Here is a 14,733-nt window from a genome sequence, read left to right as displayed (position 1 = left end):
GACTACAGAAACAAATTAACTAACCGGCTGTGTGTGATACAGTGACTACAGAAACAAGAGAACTAACCGGCTGTGTGTTGTATAGTGACTACAGAAACAAGAGAACTAACCGGCTGTGTTATACAGTGACTACAGAAACAAATTAACTAACCGGCTGTGTGTTGTATAGTGACTACAGAAACAAATTAACTAACCGGCTGTGTGTTGTATAGTGACTACAGAAACAAGAGAACTAACCGGCTGTGTTATACAGTGACTACAGAAACAAATTAACTAACCGGCTGTGTGTTGTATAGTGACTACAGAAACAAATTAACTAACCGGCTGTGTGTTGTATAGTGACTACAGAAGCAAGAGAACTAACCGGCTGTGTGTGATACAGTGTAAAGAAACAAGAGAACTAACCGGCTGTGTGTTGTATAATGACTACAGAAACAAATTAACTAACCGGCTGTGTGTGATACAGTGACTACAGAAACAAGAGAACTAACCGGCTGTGTGTTGTATAGTGACTATAGAACAAATTAACTAACCGGCTGTGTGTTGTATAGTGACTACAGAAACAAATTAACTAACCGGTTGTGTGTTGTATAGTGACTACAGAAACAAGAGAACTAACCGGCTGTGTTATACAGTGACTACAGAAACAAATTAACTAACCGGCTGTGTGTGATACAGTGACTACAGAAATAAGAGAACTAACCGGCTGTGTGTTGTATAGTGACTACAGAAACAAATTAACTAACCGGCTGTGTGTTGTATAGTGACTACAGAAACAAATTAACTAACCGGCTGTGTGTTGTATAGTGACTATAGAACAAATTAACTAACCGGCTGTGTGTTGTATAGTGACTACAGAAACAAATTAACTAACCGGCTGTGTTGTATAGTGACTACAGAAATAAGAGAACTAACCGGCTGTGTTATACAGTGACTACAGAAACAAATTAACTAACCGGCTGTGTGTTGTATAGTGACTACAGAAACAAGAGAACTAACCGGCTGTGTTATACAGTGACTACAGAAACAAATTAACTAACCGGCTGTGTGTTGTATAGTGACTACAGAAACAAGAGAACTAACCGGCTGTGTTATACAGTGACTACAGAAACAAATTAACTAACCGGCTGTGTGTTGTATAGTGACTATAGAACAAATTAACTAACCGGCTTTGTGTTGTATAGTGACTACAGAAATAAGAGAACTAACCGGCTGTGTGTTGTATAGTGACTACAGAAATAAATTAACTAACCGGCTGTGTTATACAGTGACTACAGAAACAAATTAACTAACCGACTGTGTGTTGTATAGTGACTACAGAAACAAATTAACTAACCGGCTGTGTGTTGTATAGTGACTACAGAAATAAGAGAACTAACCGGCTGTGTGTTGTATAGTGACTACAGAAACAAATTAACTAACCGGCTGTGTTATACAGTGACTACAGAAACAAATTAACTAACCGGCTGTGTGTTGTATAGTGACTACAGAAACAAATTAACTAACCGGCTGTGTGTTGTATAGTGACTACAGAAACAAATTAACTAACCGGCTGTGTGTTGTATAGTGACTACAAAAACGAGAACTAACCGGCTGTGTGTGATACAGTGACTAAAAATATATAGTGACTACAGAAATAAGAGACCTATCCTGATATGTACGTTATGGTGATTACAATCTAGACAAAAAAGGCAAACCACAAAGTCAATACACCACAGCGTGCGCTTTACTGTTGCAGAAGGACTTCTTAATATCACGGTTAGCGATGCAGGTGATGGAAAGGACCATTTATTATACATCATAGGTAAGTTATGGGAGATTAATGAAGTCGCTGATAGAGTAGACGTAAATAATTATCATTATAGGCAGGTATACCTGGGATCAATACCTGATTAAGCCACGGGCAGCTGTATTGTCAGATCTTGTGATCCCCAGAAATATCTACAGCCACACATGGTCTGCAGTCAGTCCGTTCACACTAAATACTGATGTCGGAATCACACAGAGAGGAATGGGCGATATAAAGGTAGTATTCATTATTGTAGTCAGGTTCTTTCTTCTTCTTCGAATGTGATCCAACTGTGTGCTTTAAAGTTATAAATATTTATTGTAGAAATGTTTAATCTAGAAATGAAAATCATTTTAACTACGAATTATAATTTCTAAACATACAAGGCGTTGATTTTATTAATTAAATGAAACCAATTTTAAAATTAAAGGAAACCAAACGTACATTGTAGTGTCAGATTATTGCTTGCATATTTCTCTATCAGCATGGTTGTGTTTGACTGAGATGAACGCTATTGTATAATGTATCATGCATGATGTATAATGTATAATGAATACTTAGAACATCCATGTATGAAGAAAACCCGTTACCACTCATTGATATTTTACATTCATTAATGTTTTAATATGGTCCACCAAAAAGTTTCAATATTGCACTTTAAATAATAGAATGTAACGGAAGGCTTGAAATAAAACGTTTGTGTATATAAATGTTTAATGATATGATCGCTAATTTGTTATCTAGTAGAAGTATTGCATCACATTTTGATGAAATTTCTATTTATCTTAAACCTATCAATCGATATCTGTTTGATAAGGTTTGATTGTCCGTTACGCGTGATTGGATGTGCTTTTAGAAACTCGCGACCTCATTTCCTCTGCAGCTCGTTAGACTCTTGGAGACCGCAACAAATGCCCGTAATTAGCGGTTGTACGTCAAGAATGCAGTAAATTCATCGCGTGGAAAGATGTGCTCTATCACAAGAAAATATATTTTCTGAGCATATTTTTCTATAAATCAGTCCATATGCCTTGCGACACATCACGGTAGGAAATATTTAACAAACTGTTCACGTTTGATATTGAAATATTGGTGATTGATAGCCTCTTAAGTGTGGGTTTTTGTGAAAGTTTGTCATATGTGAAACAATAGAATATGTACAAGTTTTCAAATTAAATTTGTTTGTGAAGTAGTAATTAAATAGAAAAAAGTTGTAAACGTGTGTGTGATGTTGGCCCAACCCATTCATTATCAGGGTTTGATAATGTTGATAGTCGCAAGAGATCCTTTTAAACATTGAGAAAAAAAACCTGTCATTGATTTTCATACACGTACAGCGGTTTTGATCGTTGAGATTGACCCTTGTGATAATGATAAATTGATGTCTTAGAAAGTATTCTGTCTTATTGATCTCTAGAAAAAAAAAGAATCTCCAGCATTGCTTTAAGGGTGTTTGTAATTTCTTCCACTGTTATTTATGGAACAATTTGTAAAATGTTATATTGAGATAAAATTGATAGAGATCAGAAAGACACTCTAATTCGGACTATCAGCGCACAGGGCAATTGGAGAAAAAGGGATATTGATCCCGACTGTAAAACAAGATTGATTGCATAATGGGAACCATTTAAGCATGTAGGATGATGTAGTCTCCTCGTCTCCTTATAAATGGGGACCGATGCCTTGCACTGTCTGCGGAATTAGTCAAATATATTGTTAGATGTATCCAGTGTACACTCATTGTACAACGTCTTGGACAAAAAATTTACTCATCTGTTTAACGGAAATAAACATCACTGAACAGGAAGTATGATATCTTCGTTGACAAAAACAGAATTTGGAGGGGGAAAATGGAAAATTTGCTTGTTAATCAACAGCTGCTAAATGTTCAGAAAATTCAGATCGATAGTTTAAAGGAACTGAAGTATTTATAGTGATAAATATGGTCAAAGTTTGATAGCAAAATAAACGCAGACATATTTAATTCGATAGATGGAACAGGTTTGGTGGTATTTAGATCGGAGAGGGGGTCTAACATTTCTAATAGTACTGGAATAGTGTTCCCTAGGTTTTAGTATACCAGAAACGTGGACAACATCAAAAAACAAAACTTCTAACAAACACACCCTTGGCAACATATAAATCTCTCATCTCCAGCCGGTCCCTTCTATTTCCATTTCCAAAGAAAATATCAAACGTATATATTTCGCTGACTTTGATTTCCTTCATTAAGTCTTGTTGCTGATGATGATTCCTTTTTTTTTTGTGCGTGGTGGTCAAACACCGGTTTAAATGAAAGATGTTTGCTCTCATTTTACACGAATCCCCATGGAAATGGTTTGACTGATTATCTGTTATGCTAGTACCTTTATGATATGAATATTTCGAAATAATATTTTCAGATTATGATACTTGTCTTGGATCAAATGACTAGTCCAAATGAAAAACAAAATAATTACTATCTTATATCCTTGTATGCGATGAGTGTCATTATGTGTGATGGATTGTCTAAGATAATGCAAAGTTTTAAAAATTCGCATGGTAATAATTGGTACATATTCAAATATTTTGAAATTAACTAAAAATCATCAACAAACAGAAATTATAAAACAGCAATACTGACGATATTCATCATATCCGAATATACATACACGTACACACACACACACACACACACACATATATATATATATATATATATATATATATATATATATATATATATATATATATATAATATATAATATATATATACATGTATATGTATATATATATCCATTTCTGCCCCTCCCATGGTTGAACGCACGACCTGCGAAACCAAACCTCCTAGCAGTGTGTGACCAGATTGCGAAACCGCTCAACCATCTCTCTCTCTCTCTCTCTCTCTCTCTCTCTCTCTCTCTCTCTCTCCTCCAACAACAACACCCGATACCTAGAAGTGTCGGACACATATAGTGGAAATTATATGTATCGTCGACTGCCCTATTTCGGTGACTGACCAGAATCGGTGACCTTTTGTTTACGTGTGCGCGTTGTCGTTTCCGGATGTAGATTGCGTCATCAATTTCGCTGTAGTGTTTGCAAACATATATAGAGTACATCTTCAATTTTCCCGCGAAAATGAACTACTAGAAGGAGAGTATGTAAAAAAAAAAAAAAAAAAAAAAATCAACACGAGCACCCCAAAATAAGCCCAATTATAATTTCAAGTAAACCTTCAAATTAATATAAAGTGTACAAAAAGTCTAGAATTCTACACTATGTTATTTTATTCATTGACGTTTAGTTGCACATTCCTCCTGTATATACGTTTTAACAGTTACAAACTTTTGGCAAACCTATATAACAATGGTCACCGAAATAGGTGACAACACCGTTTTAGGACCACAAAGTGACAGGTTTTTTGTTATGAAAATATATTCAATTAACGTACCAATGAATTTGGAATTTTTGGATGAAAGTAAAGGAATTTAATTACTTTAAAGCTAAGTGTATTGTTTATTTACTTAATCCAAGTGATTAATGAGAAAATCGCGGTTTATCACTAAGGTCACCGAAACTGGTCAGTCGACGATATACATGTTAACACGATCATCATTGATATGCTTTGTGAATGTGTTATTTGTACCTTATGTACCATTGGATTGATCTGGGCCAATAAATGTATGGGAATTGAATTCGCTGATGAATATTGCGTGAACCTTGTTTCTGTAAAGACCACTATACATCCGGGTATACATCCACTTCTTACCAATTACATATCAAAAACACAATTGTAATTAAAAGATTTATATAGCGCCCTATCAACAGTAGTTCTCTAAAGCGTTTTACAAATGTGAGAGGAAAGATAATGTAAAATCGATGTGCACATACATGTGAATAAAATATTCATTGTGTCAGGATTAAAATGCATAATTATTATTATCAATATATAGCGCCTAATGTAATGATATAATTACCCTAATAACAATAAAACAATTTAAAACAAGCCTTAGGAATAATTGAATACATAGAAAGGACATAAGTATAATAATAAACTACAGTTCAAATAGCAACTGAAAGTTTTTTGTTTGTTTGTTTTTTCTTGTAAAAAAATGTAACAGCACTTTAAGGGCTGTAATGCAAGAGCACTAAGTGTGTAAAAAAAAATCACAAATTAAAAGCTGATCTAAAAAGAAGCGTTTTGAGGTCCGCTTTAAAACTAGACAGTGAAGTACATTGCCTGAGTTTAAAAGGCAGATAGTTTCAGATACTCGATGTGTCCTTATCCAAACGTCGATCTCCATATGTTTTCGTACGTGTCCGAGGTACCTGGAGAAGATGCAGAGATTCAGATCTTAGTGATCGTGTGGGATTGTAAACTGTAAGGATATCCTTTACGTAAACTGGAGATAGTTTGTTGAGAGATTTGAAGAAGGATCTTATATTGAATCCTGTATTCAACTGGGAGCCAGTGAAGATCTATTAGAACAGGAGTAATATGGTCGGATTTTTTTAGCGTGTCATTAATCTTGCAGCTGTGTTTTGTGCCCTCTGAAGTTTGCTGGTGTGTTGATGGCACCATCTAGGAAAGTCAATTGATTTTAAAAGATTTTTGTTTTCGCAGACGAGAAGGGGTTCAATGTTTTCAATCAGAATTTAAAGTCTGCAGTGCAGAGTCATTGAACACCAACAATTTATCTCCGCGAACTACGATCAGGTACTACATTGTACTTCCCAAAGATGCAGCTGCAATATCAACAACCCACGGACTTGTTCACACCTCGACCTCAGCTATCGTGACTAGTGAATTTGGCAGAAACGACGTCTTCGCACGGCATGTCATTAACAATAGGAAACTAAATCGATCAACTTCCATCTTTGTCCAAAAACTTGTGATAAATATACTATGACAGAGCTTTTTTTTCTATGAAATATTTACGACTTCTTTCCAGGAATCTAAGTAGCAAGGCATGTTCTTTGCCATTAATGAGATCTAGATTTGTTCAAAAAGCCGCCCAGAATTAATTGCTGAATCTTATCCTCTTTCTCCAGAATAGATCTTGGAATTAAACTGTACAACAGCAAAGAATAATTCGACGGTAGATGCGAGCGTCATAACCCTGTAACATGTAATAAGGGTGTGGTTCTTTCTCGAAAGTATGTGTATTTTCAGACATTTAATCTTCTAAATTATGAAGTTTAGCATAGTGACATGCGTGCCATTTAAAAAGGATTTTTTTTTGGTCAAGAAGAGAACATGATCAACTGACAATATACTGAACTTCGGCAGTTATGCCCCTTTCAAAGATGACGTGATGTTGTTTCAAGAAATAACCGGTATAGCAGGTATATTGAATTAAAAGTATATCAGGGCGATAGACGCGTCTCAGACATCGGTTTTGGATTTGATCAAGTCCATACTAAATGATAATCGAAGGCAAACTTACACACTCCACCTCTCTCACATAACCCCCATGGTATCAATTTCGCTGCAAGACACATAAATTTCCGGAGGTTGCCGAAATGCGTCAATTGCCTTAACTGTGTTAGGGATCTAAATATGTCTGTAGTGGGACTATTCCTTGGGGTTAATTAATCGGGGCCTCAAACGTATCTACACTGCAGTCATAAATGTAGAAATGACGTGTTTCTGACTATGTATGGATTAAGTTGCTCCGCGGGGGACGTCGAACACACGTACAACTCGTAAAAAATGTTTCTGCATGTGATCTTCAAATTCCTCGATAGTCTTTGGCTGGGGAGCTATAGATTTTTTGATAAGGATTAATAACCCAGTCTGCAATATACTAAAACCTAATAATGGGGATTTATACATGTCAGAATAAGGTGAATATAACCTACATGTACACTCGCGATCTTTGTTCTCCAAGAAAAGCAGATCTACTTTGACACATGACTGTTTGATTAATGTTTGCCTGTGCGCCCTTTAATCAACTTATCTTAGCTCTAAGAGTGTGACAATGTCGAAGTAATTCTATAAGTTTTGAATAAACACCCACTTGATATCTAAACAGTACTATGAAGTTACATAAATATATACATGTGTGTATACATGGGGTGCATTTCATATACAATTCATGATCCGTTAGTAATTCATGGATCATTGCCCATATTTAATGTATTTTCATATAATCAAAGGACAGTCATTAAGATTTGAAACATTACTAAAGCTTACGGTAGAAAACTTTGAATACGCGGCGAATTCCTATAAATGACACATTGATATGTATTGGTATTAATTTACACTAATTAAGGGGTTTTGCTAATTATTTTTGCCCACTATAGATTATAATTATATCGTTAAGTTAGAATACAATATGTCGTTATTTATTCGTTTGTGATGTATTCTCTGGAAGCGATCGCATTTTACTTTTTTTCAGCGGCAACAAACGTGTGGCGCACAGTGACGTAATACGTGGTATGCAAGGTACAATGACGCATTGCATGACCTGCAAAGCACAGTGGCGTAAAGCGTAGTCTGCAAAGCACAGTAACGCTATATGTGGTCTGCCAAACACAGTGACGCAATGCGTGGTCTGTAAAGCACAGTTACATAATGCGTCGTATGCAAAACACAGCGATGTAATGCGTGGTCTGTAAAGCACAGTTACACAATGCGTCGTATGCAAAGCACAGTGATGTAATGCGTGGTCTTCAAAGTACATTGACGCAATTAATGTACATGTATGACCAGCAGTGGCAGTATGCATGACTTTCAGCTGTCTGAAATAAATCTATATAAACCTATTTGTGGTAACAGAGGAGATTTGTGCCGCGTATTCTAAAATAGCTCGCCAACGCCACATATACCCTCTGAGCTTTTCTGGACGTTTGTTTAGCATCTGCCTTTCGTTCACTGTTCGTATTTGCATTAGTTGATATACCAGTTGTGGTAGCTCAGCGGTAGAGCGTTCGCTATATATATGTAATCGGGAGGTCGTGAGTTCGAGTATGCTCTTACCGTAGCCGCGTCGTATATAAGTAGTGATTGCTCCTTCGCCAAACGCTCGGCATTTAGAAGTGAGAATCACGGGTCTTTCGGATATGACCTTAAAAACGGATGCCCCGTGTCGCGGCAGACGTTGGGACGTTAAAAACCTTCACTGCGACGGTCAGAAGCACTAAATATGTCTAAAAAATTTGTCATTTAACTACAGTTGGCGATGTTTCTGAGTTTCGATAAAACATGAAACAGAAACAGTATGTCTATAAACTATATTTTGCACCATTTTAAATCATGGTAGACAGTATACAGCTTTCATATGACCCCTGAAATATCAACTTGTTTGTAAGTAGCCTGCCTCGATTTAAAAACTGACCATACGCAGAACAAGCTCTTGTGTATCGAATCAATTGAGAGATATAAACTCCATATCTAGGTGATAATGGAATATTGCTACATAAATATGGGAAGTTGACGATGGAGAAGCTGAAATTATCCCGTTTGTCATAAAGTTGAGTTGTTAGTTTGCCGTTAATATCTACTTTCAATAAAATATTTAGGTATGAGGCAGAAGTGGACGACTCTGTGGTGTCTTTTATTTCGAGTTCTATGTTATCATTGCATTATACTGATAGGTGCATGAATGGAGTCGTATTTTGGTTAACATCTTGCGCTCACTCTAAAAAGAAACAAAACTAAACTAAATAGATAAGCAAAAAAAAAAAAAAAAAAACAGCAAACAAGAGGTACTGTGAGCAATGCTCACTAAGAATACCCCCCGCTTACCCCAATCTCCCAAAGGGTGTTGGTAATAGGTATAAACTACCTCTTTTCTGAGTGTAAAAAACAAATGGCATGACAAACCGAACCATATTGCTACTTCGATGTCCAGTGCGCGTGACCTTTGACCTTTTGACCCCAAAATCGATAGGGAACATCTTCATCCCATGGGTAGTCCATATGTATGATATGGTGACTGTAGGTGGAAAGGATAACGCTTTAGAGCCCGGAAACCATATTGCTACTTCGATGTCCAGTGTGCTTGACCTTTGACCCCAAAATCGATAGGGAACATCTTCATCCCATGGGTAGTCCATATGTATGATATGGTGACGGTAGGTGGAAAGGATAATGCTTTAGAGCCCGGAAACCATATTGCTACTTCGATGTCCAGTGCGCTTGACCTTTGACCTTTTGACCCCAAAATCGATAGGGAACATCTTCATCCCATGGGTAGTCCATATGTATGATATGGTGACTGTAGGTGGAAAGGATAACGCTTTAGAGCCCGGAAACCATATTGCTACTTCGATGTCCAGTGTGCTTGACCTTTGACCTTTTGACCCCAAAATCGATAGGGAACATCTTCATCCCATGGGTAGTCCATATGTATGATATGGTGACTGTAGGTGGAAAGGATAACGCTTTAGAGCCCGGAAACCATATTGCTACTTCGATGTCCAGTGTGCTTGACCTTTGACCTTTTGACCCCAAAATCGATAGGGAACATCTTCATCCCATGGGTAGTCCATATGTATGATATGGTGACGGTAGGTGGAAAGGATAATGCTTTAGAGTCCGGAAACCATTGCGTCTACAGACGGACGGACGGACGGACGGACGGACAGACAGACAGACGGACAACCCGATTCCAGTATACCCCCCCCCCCCCACAACTTGTTGCGGGGGGTATAAAAACAAACAAAAAACAACAAAAACAAAAAACCCCACACAAAATAGCCCTACGAAAGCAGCTACATATACCATCTGACAAAGTTGGTATACTAATTGATAATGCTTTAATTTAAATGTTGACCAGAATTAAACTTAGGGTATTTTTCAAAGGAAACCACAAATAAAGCAACACTAGTACTAGCACATCTCCCGGATGTAAATGCAATTTAAACCTAACATTCACAATTAATTTGTTTGTTGTCTAACCCTAACAAAGATCGTGTGTTTATAACCTTGAATATAACGTGAATGGAACATGTTTGAATATTTGTTACTAAATATTTGTAATCAGATGTTTATATTAGTATTTCAAATATGTTGTGTAGAGGGAACATTTATTTCTCGCTGTGAAGTTAACATGTTAGACAAACTGGGCAGTAGACGAACAGGCTCTCGACCACTGGGGCGCGTTTCCTCTCTTTTATACTTCCTGAACAAAATCACATGTGATTTATAATTTTGTGTTATTTTTCTCCCATTTTTAAAAAAGATTTAAAGTCATTTTACACTCTTGTTAACTGTTACCATACTCTAATAATAATCGACACGGGGAACAAATTCACCTAAAACTAAAAATACGTAACAACCTGATCAGAATAACCCCTCAGATACCGGGACAACAGTTATGCGACCGAAACTGTAGATTAATTTAGATAAATTTTTATTCGTTACTGAATGGGATAAACCTAAGTTAGCCCTCTCCTTGAAAGTGCAGATTCATAATATTTCTAACCAATTTTATTTTATTTTTCTGATAATTCATGTAGGAGCCAGAGATCAAATTTTCAAAATCTGAGCTCTGTCTTTTAATGTGCGTTTTAGTATTTGGCACGCCACTGTCAGTCTTTCTTATCTCCCTTGACTTCAATTTGATTGACCAATGGCGTGGCACATTACAATACACTTTATTTCAAAAACAGCCTCGGAGTTTGGAAACTCTTCGGAGGATGGCGTTTCAGTGGAGTTTTTACTCTTATTTTAAAAAGTGTCATTATGGCATAGTCATATCAAATCGAGAATATAAAGAAATTGACTTTGCATGTTGATATTTTGTATGATGATACAAACGCTGTGTTTCTGACGTATCTTGTTAACTTATCGGTAAAGTATTCCGCCGACTGTGATCGCATTGGTGCTTCTATTTATGATAAAGCGACGTCTTGTAACACTGAAGAACAACTCTTGGCATCCAAACATATATTTGCTTTTAAATCACTCAGGACGACCCCAGTACCACAATCAATTTTATAACACTGACTCTGCGTTTACAGAACAAGCCGCTATCCCATTATATATCAAGAAAATCAACAATCGTCTGTCGCTTAATACAAACATGGCTATAACTCTAGATCATTATTGAAGGAACTTTTCAAACCCTTTTGGATTTCACAAATATCCAGACTAATCACTCAGTGAAAGTGCCTTTTCCGTGTTCTATATTGTATTAGATACACCCGAGATTTATGAAAGATGAGGAGTACAAATTAGCTTAATGCTTTGGAAATCCAATCGAAAGTGCATGGTCAGATGACAGATGATGATAGGCAGTCATACAGATGGGGTAACGCAAAAGGCGTCAGATCATTGTAGACCAATGCGGCATATATTTTATTTTAACATCGTTAGTATTTCATTATTGTGTAGGTGCCCGGTTAACTTTATTTTATTGTTTTAGATTTGTGGAACGAAAGGAAAACCAAAAGTCGACAATAAAAGTGCAGACTGCAACCGATAGATGGGAAGCATCAATATTTAATTCTCAACGGACACAAATTATTCCACTTATAGTTGGCCAGTGTCTAGTCGTCATTTGTAACAAAATGAGTGACATTGCCTTTGAATGTGACAACAGAAAATCTCGTCAAGCTCACGCCATGTGATATGACTTCAGCATAAACCCATACATGTTTGGTTCAAGAATATTGGCCTCGGAACTGAAGTTTAATAATAATCCCACCAATGTCCTCGCGGGAAGTAGATATGGATGTAGTGGTGGCCAAAATCATCTCACTCATCATATCCACTGGAGTATCTGTTCTATTTGGGCTGTTTCCGTGTAAATTGTTCCAATATTTTGCTAAAGACATCACTCGACTTCAAAAGCCTGTGGATTATCTGATAGCATCCATGAAGTGCTTCTCCGGGGGTATATTTCTAGGAACATGTTTTCTACATTTGATTCCAGAAACTCGCAGTAAGATTGAGGCGGTTATGACGCAGTCTCGGTCGTATTCACAATACCCCGTAGCCGAACTGCTGACAGTTGTCGGTTTCTTTGGAGTCTTGTTCATGGAGCACGCCATTAGATCTTTATATAAAAAGCTTCAACGACTCACGGATAGAGAACGAGACTATGATGATAGGAACATGTTTACATTTAGTAGTTGTAGGTTCGGAGGAAGTGAAAGTGACCTTGATGAGCACAGTATGAACTCCATTAGTATGCACGACACTCTACAGGCCGAACATAACACGTTCATCAAATCGGCCGACCAAGAGGAAACGAAAGAAACCCTTGAATCTGACATTGAACCTGCCCCACTGCAAGATTTACCTGTCAAAACAGTGGTATCGGAACTCAGCAGGGGAGACGATTCTGGAAAAGGACAAATGAGAACAGCTATTTTTATTACGGCCTTGTCATTCCATGGTGTGTTCGAAGGTATGGCTCTCGGACTTCAGAGTATGGAAAGTAATGTGTGGGTTTTGTGTTTCGCCATTACAATACATCGTGGGATTTTAGCGTTTGGAATGGGGTTAGATCATATGAGAAACGAAGTCAAACATCGCACAATGATTTTTAGTGTATCCTCGTTTTCTCTCCTAGCTGCGGTGGGAATTATAATCGGGATCGCCATTTCAACAGGTGCCCAGCTGTACGAAGACGTATTACTTCCGGACGCCATTTTACAGAGCCTTGCAACTGGGACTTTATTCTATATCATCTTTTTTGACATTCTTTACAAGGAACTCAATGGAAACAAAGAGGTTAAAAAGTTGTCGTGTGTATTCGTAGGTTTTTCTATCATGGCCATAATATTTGCAGTTACACGAAGGTAACACTTCTTAATTATAATTGGTAATTCAAATTTCTCCTACTTAATTTTGTTTTCTTATTCGTGAAGTCACTGGATCAGAGTGTTATATTTTGCTAACTTTGTAATGTTAATATGTATTTTTGTTGCTTAATGGTACATCAAATAAGTATGAAAAACAAATTAAAAATAAATAAATCGATCTTTATTTTCTAGTTTTTCTGTAAAAAAAAAAACCAAAAAAAACCCCCAAAAAACCAAGCCACTTAAATTCAATGTGGAATGAAAATTCTGCAGTAACTGCATTGTGAGGCATATTCTATTTAATTGACCAGTAAAATAATTATTAAAGTGTACGACTCTGCATCATTTGGTAGAAGACGGTGGCTTAAATTTGGTCCTATTGTTGTTACATGAGTAGCATTTGAATACTCGATCGTACAGACCTGTAACTAAAAAGGCGTCATTTCTACCTTTGACCTCTACTAAAATAAACCTGCCTTTAACGAGTGTTAGTTTGGTTAATTGATTGTTTTGCTATTTTCCGCCTCACTCAACAATTTTTCACTTATCTGGTGGAAGAGAGAACCCAGATACAATGTACCTGGGAAGAGACCACCGACCTTCCAAAAGTAGTGGTAGTTTGTAACAATATGGCGGTCTTGTAATGATAGTGCGCATGTGTCAGTTTTCAAACGATGGATGTGATTAGCTGGAGTGTTATACTAGGGAGTAAGAGAGAATATTGTAATATCTACCCTACTAACTGGAGTACCAAATGAAGTAGCCATAAGGAATCGTTCTCTCGGGTGTCGAACACTAGATGCTGAACCACAAGGTTAAGATAACCCATCATACATTTAGATTCAACACACATAAGTGTTGTTAATAAGATCAGTATGTATGATTTCATGTTGATTGAGTACTGATGTGTAGAGATGCTTAAGGAAAGAACTGACATTGTTGATAAAATAGGGGTTATGTTTACACACCATACATAAAGACGTTAACAAGTAAGGTTTAAGATGATTTCATGGGATTCTTTGTCCTAATATAATAATGCAGTAGTATAAGTAGGAACCTATTGGTCTTATACTGATCAAGGTCTTCTAATTCAGGGGCCTGATGCAAAACAACTTCCGACAAAGTCATAAGTCTTAAATTGTATTACAAACTTCTTAGCTTAAATCAATGAATGAAAGGCTTGATTTTTAGAACTATGGTTTTTT

General features: G+C 36.8%; 1 protein-coding gene across 1 annotated transcript; it reads left to right on the top strand.

Moving 5' to 3' along the window:
• The first annotated feature begins 1,552 nt into the window (after positions 1-1,552).
• Positions 1,553-13,707, top strand: LOC125652908 (zinc transporter ZIP1-like). Its single transcript, XM_048882385.2, has 2 exons — positions 1,553-2,026; positions 12,145-13,707. The coding sequence occupies exon 2, from the start codon at positions 12,429-12,431 to the stop codon at positions 13,527-13,529; it is 1,101 nt and encodes a 366-aa protein (XP_048738342.2). The 5' UTR covers positions 1,553-2,026; positions 12,145-12,428; the 3' UTR covers positions 13,530-13,707.
• Positions 13,708-14,733: the final 1,026 nt, after the last annotated feature.

The sequence above is a fragment of the Ostrea edulis genome, chromosome 5 (genome assembly GCF_947568905.1).
Source record: "Ostrea edulis chromosome 5, xbOstEdul1.1, whole genome shotgun sequence".
Classification (NCBI taxonomy): Eukaryota; Metazoa; Mollusca; class Bivalvia; order Ostreida; family Ostreidae; genus Ostrea; species Ostrea edulis.
This window is presented reverse-complemented; position numbering and strand designations above follow the sequence as displayed.

Coding starts and splice junctions, on each gene's coding strand:
- LOC125652908 (XM_048882385.2), top strand. CDS start 12,429: ATGTCCTCGCGGGAAGTAGATATGGATGTAGTGGTGGCCAAAATCATC.